General features: G+C 43.6%; 1 protein-coding gene across 1 annotated transcript in view; it reads right to left on the bottom strand.

The window, feature by feature from the left end:
• Window positions 1-806: 806 nt before the first annotated feature.
• The window catches only part of UNC45A (unc-45 myosin chaperone A), a 31,944-nt gene continuing 9,624 nt past the window's right edge, over window positions 807-23,126 (bottom strand). The window contains exons 3-20 of the mRNA XM_083184114.1: window positions 21,830-21,866; window positions 20,822-20,997; window positions 20,523-20,615; window positions 20,274-20,441; window positions 18,968-19,136; window positions 18,702-18,872; window positions 17,212-17,383; window positions 14,060-14,360; window positions 13,870-13,964; window positions 13,618-13,759; window positions 13,327-13,467; window positions 13,101-13,228; window positions 10,814-10,880; window positions 7,514-7,627; window positions 5,910-6,025; window positions 5,604-5,721; window positions 4,378-4,533; window positions 807-2,995 (exon numbers count right to left, since the gene is read on the bottom strand). Of these exons, the coding sequence (XP_083040240.1) occupies window positions 2,720-2,995; window positions 4,378-4,533; window positions 5,604-5,721; window positions 5,910-6,025; window positions 7,514-7,627; window positions 10,814-10,880; window positions 13,101-13,228; window positions 13,327-13,467; window positions 13,618-13,759; window positions 13,870-13,964; window positions 14,060-14,360; window positions 17,212-17,383; window positions 18,702-18,872; window positions 18,968-19,136; window positions 20,274-20,441; window positions 20,523-20,615; window positions 20,822-20,997; window positions 21,830-21,866 (2,640 nt within the window). The 3' untranslated portion in view covers window positions 807-2,719. The remainder of the gene's footprint in view (window positions 2,996-4,377; window positions 4,534-5,603; window positions 5,722-5,909; window positions 6,026-7,513; window positions 7,628-10,813; window positions 10,881-13,100; window positions 13,229-13,326; window positions 13,468-13,617; window positions 13,760-13,869; window positions 13,965-14,059; window positions 14,361-17,211; window positions 17,384-18,701; window positions 18,873-18,967; window positions 19,137-20,273; window positions 20,442-20,522; window positions 20,616-20,821; window positions 20,998-21,829; window positions 21,867-23,126) is intronic.

Genomic DNA, 23,126 nt, shown 5'->3' with positions numbered 1-23,126 from the left:
CAGGCCACAGCGTCCTGCTACTGAGGACCGCTCCCGGCCAACTCCTAGCCTCCCCTCCTGCCCAGCTGGTGCCGCCGCTACCTGCTCGGAGGCAGGCAAGCATCACCGCAGCGCTGCTGTCTGCCCCGCTCCCGCCTGCCTATGTAAGTAAATCTGCGGGGCGGCATCAGGCCCCCCCCCCCCCCCGCAGCGCTGCTCCGCTCCTGGCTGCCATGCACCTGCCCGCCCATGTAGGGGTGGACAGGGTGTGTTTTTCTTTTAGGGATGCCAATCCCGGGATTGAGCATTTTTCAATTCCGGAATCCGGGATTGAAAAAATGCCCCGGGATTGCCATCCCTACCCGAGATTAAATACCCCCCTAAGTCTTTTTGCTTGGCTTCAAAAAGACCTGAGTCAACTTTGTGGTGCCTACCATATGGGCACATACAGCTGTAGCTTCAATATGCCATGCAGCGGGAGACGCCTATTGAGAGTGAGCTGCCAGTTTAATACGGTTAGTGTTGGGTGTCTTTTCTAATGAAATTGCATCTTTGTAGCAACGTGATGCAACTAGGACACACCAGAAGACTGTGGATTATCTTGATATACAACGCTTACATAGTGTGTGAGAGTCTGTATATAAAGCAGAACGGAACTTGCTTTGAAAAAAATACCCAAGGCCACTGCATCATAGCACTTCGCATGCAGACTCAGGCACTCTGTCCCATACATACATACATATATATATATATATATATATATATATATATATATATATATATATATATATATATATATATATATATATATATATATATATATATATATATACACAAGTGTTGAATATCTAACAAAGCTGCAGTCTCCTGGTGCACCCTACTCGCATCATTGCAACTAAGACATCTTGTCAATGGGACTTGACTTGCCAAGAGGGGCGGTTTGGCACATCAGGAAACCCCAAGCAAACATGGAGAAAAATATACAAACTATACATGGTTTTACCTTTAGTACAGATGAAGCGAAACATTCACGAGAACCATACCCTATGCTATAGAAAGCCAAATATCAATTAACTGGACTGTCCCAAACATAGCCAAACGAATGACAGGCCACCCACTCTTGGCTTTGTCTATGGTGCCCAACCCCAGGTGACTCTTCAATGTTCATCTCTCATCTGGATCAGAGCAGAGAAAATATATAGTGTTGCAACATCAGTATATGAAAACATCTGGGGTAAAATGTGTACAGCACGTGGCTTACAGTGTGGCTTGTTGTATCATCCACTGTGCATGCGATGAATAATTTGCTGTTACAAAATACTATATTGCCAATAAGCAGCTCAGATCTTATTTAGAATGCTTACAGTCAAGGGGCGTAACTAGCATAGGAGCAGGGGGTGCCGCTGCTATGGGGCCCATCTGCCCTGTGTAAATAACATGTGTTATATACCAACCAATGGGGATAAATGTATATAGATATATACAAACTTTTGCTATGGCGCCAACAAATAACTAGTAATGCCCCTACTTACAGTACCAGGAACCATTTGCATACAGTTTTCTGGCTTTGTATGAACCCCGTCTCCCATTTCCAATGCAATAGCAGTAGCTTATGTGTAATATCACAGTAGTTCTAGAAGCGCATCTAGCTCTAATGCAGCCATATAATGTGCATTCAGGGTCAGTGTGGGCATCACAAATACACTTTAAGTATCTGCATGTATTAGAACTGGTAGGGCTTTGTTTTAGGATCCCCATAGATTTCTTTCAGAGACAACACTGACAGCAGTGTGTGGCATACCTCCACCATTCTCAAGCTAAATGAAATAAAGCGGACTGGAATGTGATAAACAGCATTAATATAACTGGAATCAGACCAAGTTTTGTCCTTAGATTCTTTTCTGCAAACCAAAAGCACTACTACTGTAGTTTTCTTTACATTTGCGTATTTGTACACACAGCTCCTGACAAAACCGGCTGTTACTGAGTTACCCATAAGGGCAGTGGTAGAAACTGCTCGCACACTCCAGAATATTGCTGTTACTAAATTATATTAGATGATGTACTAATTAGGAATCATTTATAGTATAAATAATCAAAAATATACAAGTCCAAAAATAACATCTCAGTAAGAATATATATACCAAATCACACGTGTCAGCATTGAGTCAGTGACAGTGACCATATATATGTGTAGTGCTATAAGAAAAAGAAAAGAAAAGTATTAAGGCTTCAGAGTTCATAGGTTTTCTTTTGAAAGTTTTTTATATTAGGGGATCAGAGAATCTTTTTCACTGAAACCATATGCAACGGCATATTATGCAATTAGTTCAAGGAATCACCCAATCAGGGACTTGCTATGGACTGCAACAAATCCAGTGTTCCATTCATTACATATGGGCGTGGCAGAACAAAATGGAATGATTAAATCAGTAAGCCCTCTCTCAAGTGGCTGGATCACAAAGGACACAGCATTCTGTTAAGCAATGTCCGCACCCTGGAAGACTTCTATCATCAGCCACACGCATTATCACACAGTCCAATTTCTTGAATATTGATTGTTCTGGGACTGCACTCTCCCCACCTGGACTTGCATGGAGCACTCTAGGCAAGATGTGACCCACTCTCAGTTCAGCAGATCTATTCAGGAACAAAGACTTTTGGGGATGTGTAAATAGCACAGGATGATAGAAGAGAAAACCACTATGACTTATCTGTCTCTGGACACTTCAGAACTTCCTTAGTCAGATTGTACAGAAACGTTGGGCTTAATTAAGCCATACGCAACAGCTTTGGTTAAACACTCCTGAGCCGCGTGAGCCACTGCTCGTTTCTTTTCTTCCTTCTCATTCTTAGACAGAACAGTGAGGATCTCAAACATTTCACTCTCCATCAGCTTCTCTGCCAGCTCCTTGTCTTCACTCATCATGTTCAAGACAATGATGGTGCCACGGTGTTGAAGTTCTATGTTTTCGCTGAGGAGCAAAGCCTGAAGGATCTGTAACCAATGGGCAGTCTGCAATGGCAAAGTGGTGGGAGTATTCAAGTTAGGCTATGAACAAATATCAATACAAGCTGAAGACTAAAATTTAAATAGAATATAAAAAGGTGAACTATACACAATATGGATAGGTCAGCTTTCTACATGAATAACATCAAGAAAGACACATACCATACTAACCAAATAACGAAGTCCAGTCTAAAGTAAGGAAATGCACGACAAGCCCCCGTGATAGATATAAATAGGACACACCTCCAAGTTACCTCTAGTTATGGTTTGTGTTCTTATCCGTAGAACAGGTGGAATTGGCACACATAACATGGGCTGAGGCACACTGCAGTTACCTCTCTAAACCCATCTCATAAGTTTTTAGAAATGTACAGTAACTGGCCCTATCAGACAGTTAGGAATCAGCAGTGCTTAGGGCAGGCATGTCCAAACTGTGGACCTCCAGCTGTTGTGAAACGACACATCCCAGCATGCCTTGTCAAAGTTTCAGCATTCCCTAATAGCGAAACTGTGGCAAGGCATGATGGGACTCGTAGTTTCACAGCTGGAGGGCCATATTATTTTATTATTATTATTATAATTTTATTTATAAGGCGCCACAAGTGTTTCGCAGCGCCGTACAAAGGAACAATACAGGGAGACAAAACTTGGCATAACATTGAATAAATAACAAAAATACAGTACAAATAAAGAGCACCACAGTTCAATACACATTACAGCTTAAATATAAGTAGTGAGGACTCAATTAACATACAACTAGAGGCTTGAGGCCAGTGATGGAGATGAGTATGCAGACGAAGATGGTCACTGAGTGTTTAAGTATAGGAGAGCTTTAAATGAAATGTGAAGAGAAGAGGGCTTTGACAACAGGAGGGAAGAGGGCCCTACTCGGAGGAGCTTACAATCCATAGTTTGGACATGCCTGGCTTAGGGGGAAAATAATCTCCTAGTGATCACAGCCATCTTCTATATCTTCATGAGGGTAGAGGAAATGAAAAAATTGTGACAACTTGGTGGTCAGCTCATAAAACATAATCTATCAAAAAAAAAAAAATGCTCCGTTTTAATTCGTGTCGGAGCACATCATTACTTTGGAAGAATTATTAAGAAAATCCATGCTGCTGCATTTACTTTATATTAACATTTTATCAGACGAACATCTCTACTGCTAGCAATGGTAACATGAAAAATATCTCCAAGCAAGTAAATGTGTTTTTGTTCCAATTAGCTGAAATCTACTAAGAAGTAACCTTTTCTGACATTTTTGTTCACACAGCACCTATTCACACATATCTGTGCTCAGTGTCGGGAGCTCAGAACTGTTCTAATCTAAGCACTGAACCAATCAATCAGTCCCAATGCAGCCATGCAGAATGACCGCCTCTTACCACTTGTGTGATCCTCTGGCATAAACTGGGCTGCAGAGAGGTCAACATAGCGAGAGTCCCAGCAGCTGCGCGACGCAGACGCTCATCATCCTCACCGCTGTACAAAACTATCAACTTTAATCGATCTGATCCCTCCGCCATGAACAGGTCTTGTACCTAGAGGAAGCAGAACCATTATCACACGAGCACAATGTCACATTGGATCTAGGCAACAGTCATATTGTTAAGCCTATCAGCAAATGACAGCCAGTCTTCTAACACTGGGGCAGATGTGTTAAGGCTGGTGAAGAGATAAAGTAGAAGCTGATAATGCACAAGTCAATCAAACCTAACTGTCATTTTTCAAACGTAGATTAACTGGTGCATTATAACCTTCTACTTCATCTCTTCACAAGGCTTAATCCACCTGCTCCTATAACCCATAATGTCACGTCACTCACAGAACTGAAATGCAGAAACACAGTGTACACCTGGGAGTGACATTTCATTTATGGTGCCTGCAACTGCTGCCTAGGATCGGGCTCGGCAGATCCTGGGATTTTGGCTTAAAATCACCACGCAAGACAGAGGGATGAGTGGGGGATACAGTGCAGCCACTGAGCCCTGCTACTGCCTGCCAGTGCCAGTACTATTAATGGCCGGAACAAGAGACCAAATACCCTCCTATATCTGGAATATGTGAATAGCACTTGGTCATAGTACTTGTGGAGTTTTCATATTCTTCCCATGCTTCAATGGGTTTCCCTCAGGTACTATGGTTTCTTCCCACAATCCAAAACAAGCTGATGGTGACTCTCCTGCAAATTCTGGGAGAGTGGTTACCGATGCCTACAGTATGTGACATTTTTGTACCATTATAGTGTCCAATGTTCTTACCCCACACAAGTGACAGAAACTGTATCATTTTTAATGCAAGCACTATGGAGTTTTGTACAAGTTCTAATAGATGTACTGTCCAGGTCATGGATAAGGAATACTAGGTGACCAGCCCATCTTATATTGCAGGATTTGGGAACAACTGCTGCTACTACAGGGGTAAGCAGTGCACAATCTGAACAATAAAATAGTTATTTAAGGCCAAGTACAGTGGGTCAATGGGCTGAGTATAACAACACACAGAGAGAAAACAAATTGATGTAAATCTCATTCCTAGGAACATTTGATAGGAATAGTGTCTGTGTGCACACGACATACAAAAGCATATACGGCTTCCGTTTCAGCCTCACCTCCTTGCTCAATGCCATGTTGCACATGCACTCTGTCGCAGACGCACGGATCATTTCATGCTCTTCAAACATATAACCCTCAATCATTGGTACGGCTTTCTCCTTGATGATCTTCCCCCTGCGGAACACATTTACAGATAGTCAGGAATGTCGGAGACATCTCTGTAGGATATGGTAGTATCCAAACATTATATTGCAGCATGTTGTCTTCCAGTATAGTGTAAGCACAATACTAACATTAATGTATTAAATGCAATCTGCAGGAATTGCGTTACTGTCATAACCTAGTCTTACAGGGTTACTCACCGCAGCCTTTCGCTGATCCCAGCCAGGTTGGTTAAAGCCATTAGTGCCTCAAAATTCTGCAGAGCAGTGCGATTCAGATGCAGCAAACTGACCAGGGGCCGGACAACCTCATAGATCTGTTATGGAATGCACAGTGGACAATGAGGATGAAGGGGAGATCACATATTTAGTAAAGGTAAGAGAAAGTCAATGCTGCACAGCAGAGATGGAGGGTGCGTCAATATGATGGGCTCCCCAGCTTGGAAGACGCACACACACAGAAGGGACTATGTTGTCATCTACAACAAAGCATTAGAACTCTGCCCACTAGCACTGACAAAAGGACCAGAACAGACAGGCAGTTGGTCCGGCACAATTATCACCGACATCAAGGTCTGGGGTAATAACACTGACTACCAGAACAGATGGGCACTACTGTGACTGGCGCTGGGGTAATTACATCTCAGGCAGAGCGGGACTATTCCATTACCTTCTGCTAGCAATCCAAGTCCTATGGGAATTCCATTATACGCCATCGCTCTCACTGCTACACCCAAAATGGGAAGTGCTACAAGTTAGCATTTATGTGAAAGAGGAGACCAGTTTGCATATCATTTCAGTCACTGCAAATGACATTTGCCTGTTAACCTTGCCTACTAATTTACATCCTGGCTGGATACAGTACCACACACCATTTATCATTAACCATACCAGTGTTAAATACTGAACATAAATTGAGTTAACACCTACTAACCTAGTCAGAACTTGTGTGCCTTAGATGCATACTCCCCTATGTATACAAGGTGGATCCTCTTCCACATACATGCTAACTTGTAGCACTTCCTATGTGGATCCTATACTAGGTAGGTTCCACACATATCTGTTCTCTAGCCACAGATTACTCATTAGGGGATTTTAGGAGACTGTTTTTCAGTTTAGGTAGTTTGGTTACTACCTAGTTTATATCTGAGAGTATAAATACAATTACTGTCATTCAGCAGCTACAATACCAAGCTCTTCATTTGCCCTCTGTACTGTGTCCCTTTGACACTAGGCCCATTAGGTGTATAAGCAAATAACAAAGACAACATGTAACTATATGGACACATAAAAAGCAACTATGATTTCTGTCGGAGAAGTGTCTTGCAGTCTTTGTATGTCCAAGCCATGAATGAAGGACAAATGCAGAGCTGTGTGGCACCAGAGACCCCTACTATGTGCAAAGTCTATGATCGCTTCCTGCTCATCAGAGAATGGAGAGTCTAATTTGAGAGTTCATGGTGTGAAAAGTAATACCACACCAAGATCCAACTTCCATTCACTAAAGAACCACCCTCCCCCAACTGCTGTATTCAGGTGATGTCCGATATACTGCCCATGTCAGATGAGTAAACATCTGTACAGTATCTATTATGTGTCACACACATTAGTATTTAAAGCAATTTTAGTACATTTTTTAACATTGCAGAGGAAGAAAATCCATTGTGATAAAAGTATTGGGATAGCATGGGTTACGCAACCCCTGAGCACTCCAAAAAACCTTCTTCATATACTGGGGAAGCAACCGTTTACTGTGCAGGAGAGTATTGCACAGCCAGACTGCTGAGATCCTGGGTACTACTCACCCTTTCACCTGGGAATGCAATTTCCGGGTTTGATGTGATCGTTATCTTGGCCAGAGCTTGTGCTGCTTTTGTTTTTCCCAAATCTGTTCCTTCTAATGCCAGTGGTATCAAAGCCTGTATGTAATCAAGTATATGGTGTTAATGTACATTAGGAGCGTTAATCTAATCATTTAAGTGCAGTCATTAGTGCAGACTATTAGGAGAATACCCTAGACAAATACTATATTCATACAACACAAATTATGGTACAACTGTATAGGACATGGATGGAACATGCGGTGTTCTCATCTCTACTTCAATAACTGCATTACATCCTGGTAATGGATTGGATAAGAACCAAGCATTTAACCCCTTCGCTGCTCTAACCTGAAGAGGCATGGCTAAATGACATCACAGCAGACCCCCAAATATATAAATTAAGCCCAACCCATTCCAGGTAAAACATTGGGTACTTGTTTCCTAGCACGGCCACACCGATTTGCATCGAGGTGATCGTGTCGGAAAAATCGCGTCGGTCGCATCGCATGCGACCAAATCGCATGCGATGCGACCGACGCCATCGACCCAATTTTTACATTGAATCAAATGTGAATAGGGTCCCTGGGACCCTATTTTACATTGGATTCAATGTAAAGTATTCCCCAGACCCCCAATTTTACCCCCTCAACGCCACCCCACGATTGACGCCAACCCGAAGCGTGGCGAGCGCAGCGAACCCGCGAGGGGCTGCGGTGCGCGTCCTCCGACCTTTTCATACCCCTACTATCCACGTCGGCGTGGAGTTGAGAATATAAAGTGTGGCGAGTGCAGCGAGCCACCGAGCCCGAAGCGTGGCGAGCCCCGCGAGGGGACGAGTATAACTTCACAGGTATACGCGTCTCCTCGTGGGGCTCGCCACACTTTATATTCTCAACTCCACGCCAACGTGGATAGTAGGGGTATGAAAAGGTCGGAGGACACGCACCGCCGCCCCTCGCAGCGCTCGCCACGCTTCGGGTTGGCGTCAATCGTGGGGTGACGCTCACAATGGGGTTGCGTAACCCATGACGGGGCCATATACAATGTGAAATGGGTCATATTGGCCCATTTCACATTGTTTCCTATGTGAGATGGACTTAATCAAGTCCATCTCATCTTGTGCCATTATAATGGCACAAGACCGACGCAATGCTCTCGATTTCAATGTTAAAAATATTTTAACATTGAAGCCTATGGCAAAATCGCGGCCATCGCGTCGGTCGCATTGGGGGCCATGTTAATGCACGCGACCGACGCGATGCCCCCGATTTTGCCTTTGCCGGCAAAATGGACCTGATTTCAAAGGAAATCGGGTCCATCGCGGGCATCGTGTACCTTTACTTAAAGGTACACGATGCCCGCGATTGTGGCCGTGCTAGGAAACAAGTACCAAACATTGCAGTACTTTTTAATAGCCAATAAATTGATGAAAGAGTATTAAAAGTGGTCCCCCACTCACAGACTCTGGGGGTCCCTCGTTTGAAAGAGGAGACTTTCTGCATCTCTAATGAGGAATCTGAGTGCCACAGTCCATCTAACATACATGGCATCAAGAGGATGTAGACTCATCAAGTCTACCCAAGTTGTTGCTGAGAGACCATTGCAAAAGCAAAACCTTCTGTGGCTGCCTCAGGGAATAAGGGCGATCAGGGCCAGAAGATGCAGCAGGGTAAGGAGGCAGCGGTGCTCAGAGAGCCATATTGTCACACTCTTGAGATGGAAGATGGTGGGTTAGACGAGTAGCAGAAGACTGCAGGTGCTCATCAGTGCCAATGCCGGAGACAGGCACACTGTATACTGGTGCTCTAGGGCAGCGGTTTTCCACCACAGTCCTCAAGTACATCCAACAGTTCATGTTTTCCAGGTCACTTAGCAGGTGTACTCATTACTTACTGACACTAATTATTTCACTTGCAATTCTGTGTGGAGACCTGCAAAACATGCACTGTTGGGGGTACTTGCGGACTGAGGTTGAGAACCACTGCCCTAGGGAGACATTTATGCTCGAGGTGGCCATCAAGCCACACCTCAGGCTGAACAACCATAACAGCTTAATGAGTTTTGACCTGAATTGTATTAACTAGAGAGCGTCTAAACACATTATGCTGAGACTAGGAATTGACCTAATATAGGCAACATGGCCATGAGAGACCAGATGAAAAAAATAGAAATAAAAAAGGCATGGGAAGCAGGGATGAGCCTCGGTGCAGAAACAATACAACTTATTACATACAGTATATAATGCAGGGCCTGATTTACATTTATGTTTAAATCAGTAAAAATAAAAAATAATTGTCTCCTGGAACAAACCAACTTTATATGTATCTTCTATTTCTTGCATGTATAAGGGTCCACCATAGAACACTGTTAGAGGACAGATTGATGTAAAACCAGTATGTCATTACAATATTTGTCTCTTATGCTAAATTCAAAATGTGAATGACTTTTTTTTTTTTAAATGTACTGTCTTTTATAGGGTGTTTATGCATAATAAAAATATATATAAAAAAAAAAAAAAAAAGAATTCTTGAAAAACAAACCATTAGAACCATAAATTTGGTAGATTTGTGGTTACTAACACTGCATTTGGTGATACATTTACCACTGCTGCAAGGTCACAGCTCTGCGGAATTTATTCTGTTTTACAAAATGTGAGCTTAATATGCAAGTATCTGGGAATCTAGAATAAATAGGGAGTATCTATATGGAATTCCTGCGCCATTATATATTATGCAATGGAAGTAAACACAAAAAGGTAAATTTACTGAAAGAAAGCCATAAGCAAACAAACACCTGGAGGGATACTTGGAAAACAGATATCATTATCACTTGGCAATAAATGAGTGAATTATTTGTCAAAAATTATAATTATATATTATATATATTATAATTATAACAGTTAGGCCGGTTTCACACACTCCGGCTCCTGCCGGACGGTGAAATACCGCACGGCCAGGGAGCCATGCCGCACACAGTAGTTTATCATGGAGGGGATGGCCACAGCCCGGCAGCCGTCCCTTCCAGTGGCGGGATTCGGCTGCAACCGTGCGGCCGGGTCGTGGCCGTCCCGTGTGAATGGACACAATAGTGTCCATTCACAACTAATGTGTGCGGCATGGCTCCCTGGCCGTGCGGGATTTCACCGTCCGGCAGGAGCCGGAGTTTGTGAAACCAGCCTTACTGAATAGAAAATGACATTCAAAGCATCTGAATATTTAGAGCAAAATTTTAAAGATAGAAAAAAACCCTCACACAATCTTAACCAGGGTGAGAACGCCTCACCTTTCCTCCTCCTTGAGCTACAACATTTCCTCTGTCTTCTGGTTTTTCCACTACAGCCAAGAAGACCCTGGAGGAGAAGAGAAAAGGCAATTCTCTGAAGCGAGCTGCCACTGCTCCACAGTAAGGTGCAGACACCTCTACAGGAATAGTAGCAGCATGTGTGGTTTATATTTATGTATATACATGCAGTAAAGCTGAATTTCTTACCGATCTATTATTGAGGCTAAGGGACCTATGTGGCAGGCCCAGCACAGGGAGCAAGTGTGCCTCACTGTCTGAGGGAAAAGCCCTTTCACTTAGGGAGGCAGGGCTGACCCAGTGTGTGCATCTGCAGCAGTCTGCCTTCTCAGCCATACTAATATGGGAGTTCTGACACCAGATGAGGACAACAGCGACATACTGCCTTATTCACAGACAACGGTCTGTGAAATAGGGGTAGCTCACAGCCAGAGCCTGCCAACTGAGGGCAGAACTGAGGAAAGCACAGTAAGCAGGGCCCTCTCTCACAGGCAGCAGCCACTGTGTATATCATGCAGTCAGCCCACCTCATCCTGCACAGGTTTCCCCTGGCCTTTATGCACTGCGCTCTTGACTCCCCCTACTGTGCATCTTGCCCCATTCGTCAGCTTCTCTCCACAATTATAAGTCACAGCTCCTCATATTAATAGTAATAATAATAATAATAATAATAATAATAATAATAATACTTATTTCACTTCACATATCCTCCTGGTGCCACTGCCATCTGATGCTGCTTTCCCACTGCCTACCCGGGTAAAGACCCGTTTTTTTTAAACGGGTCTTTACCCGGGTAATAGCCACAAAGACCCTTTCCCACTGCAGCTTTTAAACGTTAAAACAATGTTTAAAAGCAGTTTTTGTCCCATTCACACTTACCCGTGTAAAACCACAAAGCAACACGTTTAAACTCTCTAGTAAACCTTGCCTGTCATTAAAAACATCACATGCACCAATCATGTTCTTAACCTTTATTATTATTTCTAAATACCGTTTAAAACCCTTTCCCATTGCCAAAAAAACGGCTCTTACACGGTAAAAACACTGCTTTTTACCCGGTTAACAAATACCGGTATTTGTTACCCGTGTTAAGCAACCTGGAGCTTTCCCACTGCAGCTCTAGCCGTTTAAAAAAACGGCATTTTACCGTGTAAAGCCTGCAGTGGGAAAGGGGCATGAAGGTCTCCAGTTCATTCTCGCCTAGTTTTTCACAGCCATGGATTAGTTCAACTGAACTGGGTGCTTGTCCCCACTGTCACAATCCCACACATTGGGCTAGATGCACTAAGCTTCAAAAGTGATAACATGGAGAGTGACAAACAGCCAGCCAATCAGCTTCTTCCTGTCATGTCACAGGCTGTTTGAAAAATGTCAGACAGCAGCTGATAGATTGTTTTTTTTAGCACTCTCCATTGTATTACTTTTGAAGCAAAGTGCATCTGGTCCTTTATCCATTGTATCTCCATACCTCCTCCATTACCCTCGGTCATGCCCCATTCCCACTGTTTCTCCCCGTCACCCTTTTCCTCTTCCACTATTTATCCTCCATTCCCCTCTGCATCTGTGGAGCTTTGAAGCAGCTCAATGGGGTACCCAGGGGGTGCCTTGGGGGACTTGCAGGGATGCCCTGGATTGGTGGTCCATGACTAATTCAAATTATTTATGACCAATGTAATAGGCAAACTGTGGACAAACAGAAGTGAATCCTGTCTGTTATCACATCCCTGACCCAAAAGTATGAGCTATAAATACAATTTACTTAATTTAATATTTTGTACTGATTTTCTCAATGAGAAACTTTTGGCCTAGGGGTGCCATGAAAAAAAGTCTGAAACTCAAAGGCGCAGTGATTCAAAAAAAAGTTTGTGAACCACAGACCTAGGCCCACCACTCTCTGGTGTTACCATATATTTGTACAGAGGTCAGGAAAATAAATGAGGGTGAAGTACTTTTCAATTATGTAACAAATGTATAACTTGACCCTTATAGAAATCATGTTTTGAAGGCTGCAAAGACAAAAATCATTTCTAACATTAAAAACCTAATTATACCAAACAGGCATCAATGTATGTAGCCAATATGGGTAGATAGCCCAGAAATAATTAAGAGATCAACTATGATTCTTTTGGATTGCTTATCATGGTGATGCTGGTAATCTGATCGACAGGTTTCCTCTCTGTAGTGTACCGTCTGTCTCTTAGGACACCCAAATTCCCCTCTGTATTGCCATACTGTTGCAATGTAGTGGAGGACTCAAGGAGAGAATTACCTGGATATAAGTTCCTTGGATGAATCCGTTAATGCGGGACTTTCATTTTTCACCATGCAGGCCATAGCCGACACCACTCCTGCAGTCAGCAGCTTGGAAACCCGGGCCTCAACAAACTCTCTCTTATCCTGCCATTCAATGGAAACAAAATCACAAGTCAACAAGACTGACTATGAGATCTGGCACACAGTGATTTATAATATGTGTGACATTCCGGACGTCTTACCTTTGGGTGTTCTTCAGGAACATGCTGCTTTGCGTACTTCGCCAGCTCTAACATTTGTGGGTCTATTTCTTCGCGGTCATAGCTGTTTGTACAATTCACCAGGGTGGATGCAACAGCAAAGAGCACAGTCTTGTCCTGTGACTGCAGGGAACATATACACAGGGTACAGTGTTTGTATCATGACACAAAGCTCTTCTATTCAGTCCTAGCACTGCAATCTGTAGAACAACAAACACCAGCACACTGACCTCCTGCAGTACATCATTAGTGAGCTAGGTGTACACACTGTACCTTTGCTAGGTTGAACATTGCCTGCAAGGCTGCTTTATCTTCTACAAACTCCTCTTTAACATCAGCATCAAACGTTAGGTAGGCCAAGCCTTCCACCGCCCAGCGCCGGGTGCTCGCCTGAATACTCTCATTGCACAGCCACCTGCACAATAAGATTTAACTGGGATGAGGAGCTGACATTTACATTTCCAGTTAAGGCAAGTTAATCTTTAGTGGAGTTCCCATATTCTACTAGAAATAAATAAAACCTACTTGCGGCACTGTTTTGCCAGCTTGAGAGTGGAGCCCTCTGCAAACTGTTTCATGCTGAAGTCGGTGCCTCCCGCAGATCCCAACTTGCACAGGCCCTACACAAGTGTGTAACAAGGATTCAGTGATAAGACACAGCAGCAATGAGCAAGATGCTTTCTTTACACAGAAATGACACAGGAGACAAACGCACCACCAGAGCTCGTATACGGATTGCATCGTTTTCATTTTTCTTGTATAGATCCTTTAGCAATGCCACCCCATTTGCAGTGATGAAGGAGGCTCTCTTAGCTTTGCCAGCAGCATGGATGAGCGCTTCTACTGCCACCTGCTGGTCAATCTCGCGGTCTGAGGCACACAGAGCGATAATGCTATCCATAATACCAGAAAGTTCTAGCGTCCGGTTTCCAGCTTCAGATGGGCCCTGTAATAAGCAGGAGACTGTCTGTATTGCTCGTAGCTTCCCATCCATGGCACGGGTTTCAAACCAGATCCTGCAGGTAAGTACACAAAACAGATTTCTGCTAGCAAGTATGCACAAGTGACTGGGGTATTCACACCACAATACTAGAATATAGAAATCATATATTAGAAACATAGAATTTGATGGCAGATAAGAACCACTTGGCCCATCTAGTCTGCCTCTTTTTTTAAACATGTTACCTCAAACCATATTTGATCCTGATTTTTTTGTAAGGATATCAATATGCTTATCCAAAGCATGTTTAAATTGTACTTATGTATTTGCCTCTACCACCTCTGATGGGAGGCTATTCCACTTATCTACTACTCTTTCTGTGAAGTAATTCTTCCTCACCTTTCCCCTGAATCTTCCTCTCTCTAGCTTCAGTGCATGTCCTCGTGTTCTGTTGCTCCTCTTCCTGTGAAGAATGTCTCCCACCTCAGTAGCGCACGCAGGGGGGGTTTCTGGGTACCCAGAAACCCCCCCAGGAGTCTAAGGGCCCTAGGCTGAAAGCTGAGGGTCTCCTCTTTCCATGGGTACAAGAATTTTAAAAATCGGCCCTTGGGAACCGGAGATATCGGACTTCAAAGCAGTGGTCCCCATCCAAGCCTGTTAATTGCTCTCCCCAGTCAGATATTTCAGGTTCTGTCTCACTTAGAGTTTTTCTGAGGGTATACTCCAAAAGCTGGGATTCTCCCCCTTTGAAGGACACTAGTAGCTTGTCTCTTCTGTTCCCAGAACCATAGATGTCAGCCTTCTAGCAGATGGTTACTGCTCCAGCTCCACACACCTGGTATGTAGTTTTATACACTCATTGGCAGATTGCTCTGAAGTCTGATCCTCTAGTCCAGTGGTGGCCAACCCGTGGCTCTTGAGCCTCATGCGGCTCTCCCCCTTGTAAAGTGCGGCTCCTGCTCCCACTGCTGCCCACCGTCTGTCCCAGTCCCCCCTGCTGCCGGATCCCTGAATCCCTTCTCCTTCTGAGGGGAGGAGAGCGCGCATCGCGCATCTCTCCTACCCCTTACTGTGCATCCTTGTGACTGGGCCGTCTGCCAATCAGAGCTTGGTGGCCAGCAGCCAATCAGGAGCCGGCCAGCGAGCTTTGAATGGTGGACGGCCCAGTCACAGGGAAGTAAGGGGGAAGGATATGCGTGCTGTGCTGTGCTGTGCTCTCCTCCCATCGGTGACATGACAGGAGGACTGCAGGGGGACACCAGACTGTCCTCTCCCCGCCCGGCAGCAGCAGCAACAATGGTGAGTGCTGCTGCTGGGGAATTTGCACTGTGGGGGCATAGCAGTTTGTGGCACTGTGGGGGCATAGCAGTTTGTGGCACTGTGGGGGCATAGCAGTTTGTGGCACTGTGGGGGCATACCAGCTTTCTTGCACCGTAGGGGCATACCAGCTTTCTTGCACCGTAGGGGCATACCAGCTTTCTGGCACCGTAGGGGCATACCCGGCACCGTGTGGTGTATACCTGACACCGTGGGTAGCATATGTGTATCTGGCACTATTGGGGGCATATGTATATATGGCACTGCACTATTGGAGGCATATTTGTATCACACCCACCCAAGGGGTCAAAATAGACTACGCCCATTTTTTTGGCGCGTGCATGATGTCGGCTCTTTAGCTTGACTACCGATATTTTTTGGCTCTTTACCTCTGACCGGTTGGCCACCCCTGCTCTAGTCTATTTTACCATTTGGTAGGTGGAATTCTCTAGTTTTTAATTCCATTAAAATCTAAGAAATCTATTTCCGGGAACTGGAGATATCTGCAGTCAAGCAAGCTGTCCTCCCACCAGAAAATTATGAATAATAAGCCCACTCCACTATACACCCCTCCTCTGCATATTAAACATCCTCTACCACCCTGGAAGTTATGTATCAGGGCCCCTTCATTCAGCCCAATGCCCCCTTCTCCCACCCCATCTCCCACCATATGTGCAATAAAGGGGTAATTAGTGGAAATTACTGATCCAGGCCCTACATGCTGAGCGGCTGATATAATACCCCCTACCACCCGCGGGACATCAAAACTTCCCCCACCCCTACCACTGGAGGATCGGTAGGGGCCCCAATACATTGCTATTCCCAGGGGCCTACACTGTTGTTGATGCCCTTGTATGTATATATATATATATATGTATGTATGTATATGAACAATAAATGGAAGAAAGAAACTGGCACTCCTGGGACTTGTGCTTAAATTTTGTATTCAAAAGTACAACAACCAATGTTTCGGGGCAGATGCCCCTTTGTCAAGGTGTAGGTGACAAAGTATATGTATATGTATATATATATATATATATATATATATTTATATTATTATTATTATTTATATACATTTGGTCTATCTATAATACTTTAACTGACCCGGCATATACTGGGTCACCTAAGTGTCCATCTCCGTGCTTTGCTCCGCCCCTTTGGAAACCCCCTTCTGAAAATCCTGCGTTTGCCACTGTACCTGTACCTTGTTAAAACCCTTGATATATTTAAAAATTTCTATCATGTCCCCCCTTTCCCTTCTCTGCTCTAAAGTATACATATTAAGATCTTTTAGTCTTTCCTGGTACGTTTTGTGATGTAGGCCATGCACCATTTTAGTAGCCCTTCTTTGTACAGTCTCTAATGTATTTATATCCTTCTGGAGATATGGCCACCAGAAGGATATAAATATTTGTCATTGTCTGTTAATTAGCAGATTATTAAACTGTTATGCAAAATGAATGGATGTTCTGCTAAATTGAAAGGACTGAAACATATTTACAGCATTACAAATCTCTTAAACAACTATATATGATCTAGAGCATAGATAGAATACTTGGGGACGGGGGGGGAACTTGTCATGGTTACATTTTGCTTTAAGGTCTTCTTACCGAACATAATCTTCACAGAGTTTGTGGAAATTCTCCCGCTCTGCATCACATTTCAGATCATCAAACAACTTGTTCAAGAGGACAGAGGCACTCATTCTGGTAGTCTCTGTCACCGCAAGGCTGCCGGGGATCTCCACAACAGAGCCTCCTACGTCAAGGATTTTCTTTAAACCTGATCATATAAAAGATTAGTTAGCTGGTATTAGTTCTGCATACAGTAAGACTAGCACTGACCCATACAGAACTGCAAGTAAATTAAATCCCATTTGAAAGTGGATTTCATCATATGCGGTTAAGGTTATAGAATTCAGAACACTGTGTCACAACCTAAAGAGAATGAGATCAGCCCTATAGAATCTAAAAGCATCCCTGATACTGGTCTAGATACACTGCTGACTACCCAACTCCCCGACGAACAAATTCACAATGGTGAGCGACTGGACATAATAGTTTCTGCGCGTGTGCAGCTGCTTGGTGCGAGCGGCCACAGCAAATTGAATATTCGCCAACCACTCGCACACAGCACTGCGGGTGGGGGGCGTGGGGCAGCAGGCCACTGTCGCGCCCATGGGAATGCCCAGCATTTCAAGGGTGTTTCCATGAAAATGCTGGGCAATCCCATGGTAATTCGCTGGTGACGCAGGTGCGGGCAGCGGATGTCAGTTGCCCGCCCTCTTTCCATACAGGGAGCCCGAAGATCTAAAGCCCCCTTACACTTGTCCTACAAGTTGGACCTGATTGACTTGAGATTTATCCTATTTGCAGGCGAATCAATCTCTTGGTTAGACCCAATGCGCACAGGAACATGCATTGGGTCCTACACATCAGATTTTGTAAGATAAATTGGCCCAATCCATCTGAATTGGGTCAAATCTGACAAAATCTCACAAGTGTAAGGGGCCCTTAAGACACCAGAGAGTGTCTTAGATCTGCGTGCACTGTAAAAATCATTCAATGGTCGGTGACCATCGAATGATTTCTTACTCGCACACAATCTGCAAATGGATGTTTATGCAAAACATCCATTCTCGGTGCGTGCGGCGAGCATTCATGTGGACAGTTTTTCAAGGACGTGCAAAGCTGTGAATTTTACAGCTTGGTGTGTCAACCAGAATGAGGGCCTGTGTGCAATTGCTGCAGTTGGCTTGGCGTGGTTATCATGTGTTTTAGCACAGGAAATGCAGCATTGTAGCCAGCTCAGTTTCCTCTCCACTTTGGACTGAAGAGGTCTGTGTGGATATGGAACATTTGCATTTAGGCTCAGATAATAAGAGTGTTTTGCTAATGTAATTACACGTGTGCATATGGATTATTTGCACCACGATTAGGGCTGGCGAAAGAGCGCATGGATAATGATAGCCAAGCTTATGAATGGAGGCGGCCCAACACACAGTTCCTGTAAACTCTGAATCGGCCCCAATAGGTCTGCCTATGTTTAATACTTACAAATGACTGTGAGTAATATTTTACAGACACGATGGTCCACTTACCCTGATCAATGACCCACAACGTCATCCCATTGTTGGCATCACGCACTGACTTTCGCGGCACTACTTTTATGAGAAGATTTAGGGAATTCTCCCGGCCATGCGATGATACACTAGGCTGCGTTAGCATCTCCAACAAATGATGAATCATTGACTTCAGTTCCTTTGAAGGATCTTTAAAATTAAAAAGAATTGTACAACTGTCACATGACCAGTTATTGGTGTACATCTGTGTTATGACTGAAGAGTTGTTGTGTTTTTTTATTTACCCAGAACGATTGCACCTTCTTTCCCCCGGATCTCTTTGGTCATGCCTTCTTTCAGAGCATCAAACATGGCATGTAGGACACTGCATGCTGCAAGAGAGATGGGCTCATCGTCCATTGCCATCACCGCACAGAACTTCTCCATACCCACTGCACTGAGGATTGCCATCGCCTAGAGACACACATACAGAAATCCAATACAGGACAGGTGTTACAACAAGCCGATTCTATGCAAACATCAGTAATAATAACACTGCCAGAACTTAATGAGTGACCACCACTTCTTATTACACTAGACGTCTCTATAGATGCATATACAATGTGTCTCACTACAATCATTCCTTACTGCAGCCTTCCAACCTTTATGGGACCATTTTTATATGCAACCAGTCCCCATGCCTGACAGGTTCCCATACACCTAGAAACTGTAATTATCAATAGAAACCTCAAGCATGCATGCATGCCATTTACATATCTACACATTATTATATGCATTTACCGTCTTTGTGGCTAACGTCTCACACTACAGTCGCAGCACTGGAAGGGTAAGCGCAGCTAAAATCTGCACTTACACTAGAACATTATGTTATATCGGTTTATTGAGTACTGCAATAAAGGCATCTCTGACTAAATGGCCATCTCATCAACACATAATACAACGGTATGCGGTTACTGGGTAGACTATGTCCAGGTCGACCACTCATGATTGACAGTGACTAGGTTGACATACCCAAGTCGACATTGACAAAAGGTCAACACAAGCTTTTTACTATGGGGGGTTTATTTATTTATTAAAAAGGTGTTTTATCATACGTTACTATCCAAGTTGGCACAGCCTTGCACAGCGAGACAATGCGGTACACCTACGGTGTCCATGTTGCCATTTGTTGACATAAATACCCCCCAAAAAAATTAAAAACTCATGTCAACCATATGCTTGTGTCAACCTTGGTTATGTCGACCATTAGTAGTCAACCTAGGCATTATCTACTATTTATACTAAAGAAATGGCATTTAAATGATTTCAGAGAAACCACATGACATTAGGGCAGTGGATGTTATAGCATAGGATCATTTATTTTAGAATTAAGGTCCAATGCTCCTAACACAATGTAGACCATGGTAACGTGCATTCAAACTGACTGGCCACATGCTATTAGCTACCACTATTTCCACCAACCAATCCTCTATAGAACGGTGCTTTATACCTTCTGTTTTCCTTTTACTGCTCTTCCATCAGTTATTGCAGCACTACAATACATCTGCAGAGGCTTTATTGCCTGTGGCTGCACCTACAGTGAAATCATACCCGAGACTGGTGGCCGGTGCAGAGGCCAACTAGGGTCCTCAGAGCAGCTAACATCATGTCTGCTTTCTTGGTGTCCAGCATCTTTTGAAGGAGACGGACACCATCGCTCTGAAAAATCTTCTCTGCGCCGGCATCTTCACGAGCCAAGACTACCAAATTCTGTGCTGCCTGAAAGTGTATGTAGAGAGCTTAGCACCTTCATATGCGAAAACCATGTCACAGCATTTCTCCAAGTATTGTCTACTGCACCTTTTGTTGCTTCTCAACATCCTTCTCATCAGGGTCAAGCAAGATGCGGAACATTTGATCCACTCGGGAGTCTGTGGAGGACATGAGCTGAACCTAAAACACATAAGAGGTCATCATTTCGAAAGGTACTTAGTACAAGTATAGATTTTGTTTGAAGCGACATATATAAAACAAACTCAAACACATATTACCTTACAGGAGAGGTCAGACAAAATAAAGTAGAACATTTGATTTAGGTTTAAATGGTCTTTTTATTTGTCATCTGTGCAGCTCTGTAAATAATATACAATTTCACTTACTTTCTCTTGTGCTCGGACTCCTAGGTTCCTCACACTCTCCTGAAATACTTTGTTTTTGGGTTCCAGAGTAATACACCTCCGGAGATCAAGTATTGCCTGGTCCAACCGTCCTAGTTTCTCTAAAGCTTGACTGCGTCTGAACAGCGCCTTAACATCACTCCCATCCACCTCAATAGCTACAGAATGAAACAAAATACATGTAAGTATGTTTATCCTTTGACCTGTCCTGCACAACCTGTGCAGCACAGTATATCAGGACACTGAATAAAGCACTAGATTTGCCAATATGGTGAACGCTTCCAAGAAAGGAGACAAAAAAGAAAGAAAACAAGCCTGGGCCCCATATAGAACCACAGCATGTATAGTTTAGGCATTTCCTTCTACAGTAAACCACACAGGACTGGTGACTGGGATGGCTGAATAATCATATACTGGCACCACACTGCCACTATCCATAGAGAAACCTCTGACGCATTCTCCAGGGGATGCAGTTAAGATCCCGGCGGTCGGGATCCCGGCGTTCAGAATCCTGACGCCGGAATCCTGACTGCCGAAATGCCGACACTTTCTCCCTCCTGGGGTGTCCACGACACCCCTGGAGGGAGAATAAATTAGTGTGCCGAGCGTAGCGAGGCACCGGGCCCGCTGCGTGGCGAGCGCAGCGAGCCCGCAAGGGGGGGGCGATCCACGTCCCCCCCTTGTCGGCATTTCGGCTGTCGGGATTCCGGCGTCGGGATTCTGAACGCCGGGATCCCGACCGCCGGGATTCAATACTGAATCCATTCTCCAGACAGTGACTTTGTGATTGATGGAGTTAATTCCATGGGGTAATGTAACATCTCTCACCTTTGGCTCCTATATAATAATCCCAGTGCTATGCAGCGATATGTATAGCTGTAACACATCTGCAGGACTAAACCCACTACTAAGTCTTTAGCGTCCTTACCAACTACATGTGTTCACAAAGGTGCAACATACACCAAGAGATGTGCGTGTGCAGCCATTTACCTTTTGATGCATCTTCCTCTGCCTTAATATAGTTCTCCTGCAACACATTATGAAGAATATAAATGGCAACTTCAGCATCATTAACTATTTTTTTCCAAGTGCAACAATAGGAACGGTTACTTTAGGATTAGTAAATACTATGTACATTTATCATAAGATTTCACATGAATGCCTGTACATTTACATATCGCACTAATGGTGGACATTTGCATTAGCCATGACAAAGCCTTGCCTAAGAGGATGCGTTTTTATTTAGAAGTGAAGTACGGGCAACACATTTGCTACAATTTAATTTCAGGTTGGTGGTTTCCAGCTAAATCAGTAGTTTACAGTATAGAAGGAAAAAATTAAATGCACATACTGTAATAAAACATTTTCTGCTTCATGCCATTTCTAGAGATTTATGATGTAAACCGATACAGTTGTTGGACTACTGCAAAGTGGATGGTCAAATAAAAACAATGTTCAATAAGCAACTGGTCTATTATTTTCTCAAAACCATTCATTGTTATTCCGGTAGCCTGAACCAATTCTGTATCATGGCTATACACTTCAAGATATATTTCAGCATATGGCCACAATATATAGCTATATGCTGATGTTCAGCATGTTCAGCAGTCAGACATAGGGGTATTCACTCCCGGACAGTAATTCTAATCCTCAGTTTAATAGCATTCGATCGGGTTTTTTTCCGACTTTCGGAAACATTCTGAAAGCCGGAAAAAAACCTGGATCAGCAAACCCACATTTTTTTTGCGCGAATGTCCTCAAATTTAGCAGCAGATTTGTATTTTCAAAGAGCAGAATCTTCAGCAGCGAGTATCGTAAATATCTGCCTACATTGAACACCCCCATAGCAGTGCATACTCTGCCAGATATGGCTGACCAATGAAGATATCTCATGTCCAAGGTCCAATTATTGTATATCTGTCACCGCAATAATCAGTGGACCAGGCAGATTATATAATGTATGCCTGACATAAGGAAAACAAACAAAAAAACACAACAGTACAGTGTAAATCACTACGCAAGTTTAACTTTTTTTAAGAACGGCCTGAGAATTGATAACACCAAAAAAAAAAAAAAAAAAAAAAAAAAACCAGATGCATACATATACATAAGAGGCACATCCCTGTACGGTAGCATAAAAACAAAGCTTATAAAGAATGGCATAAAACCTCAGTGCACACTTATAAGACTAGAACTATGGTGGGTTTTAATATCTTTTAAAGACTAATATATGATTTTTAAGATCTGCCAATTAGACGCTTCCACATACTGGGGCAGATGTATTAAG

Source organism: Crinia signifera, chromosome 4 (genome assembly GCF_055691185.1).
Source record: "Crinia signifera chromosome 4, ASM5569118v1, whole genome shotgun sequence".
Classification (NCBI taxonomy): domain Eukaryota; kingdom Metazoa; phylum Chordata; class Amphibia; order Anura; family Myobatrachidae; genus Crinia; species Crinia signifera.
The sequence above is the reverse complement of the archived record's forward strand: the minus strand, read 5'-3'. Positions and strand labels throughout refer to the sequence as shown.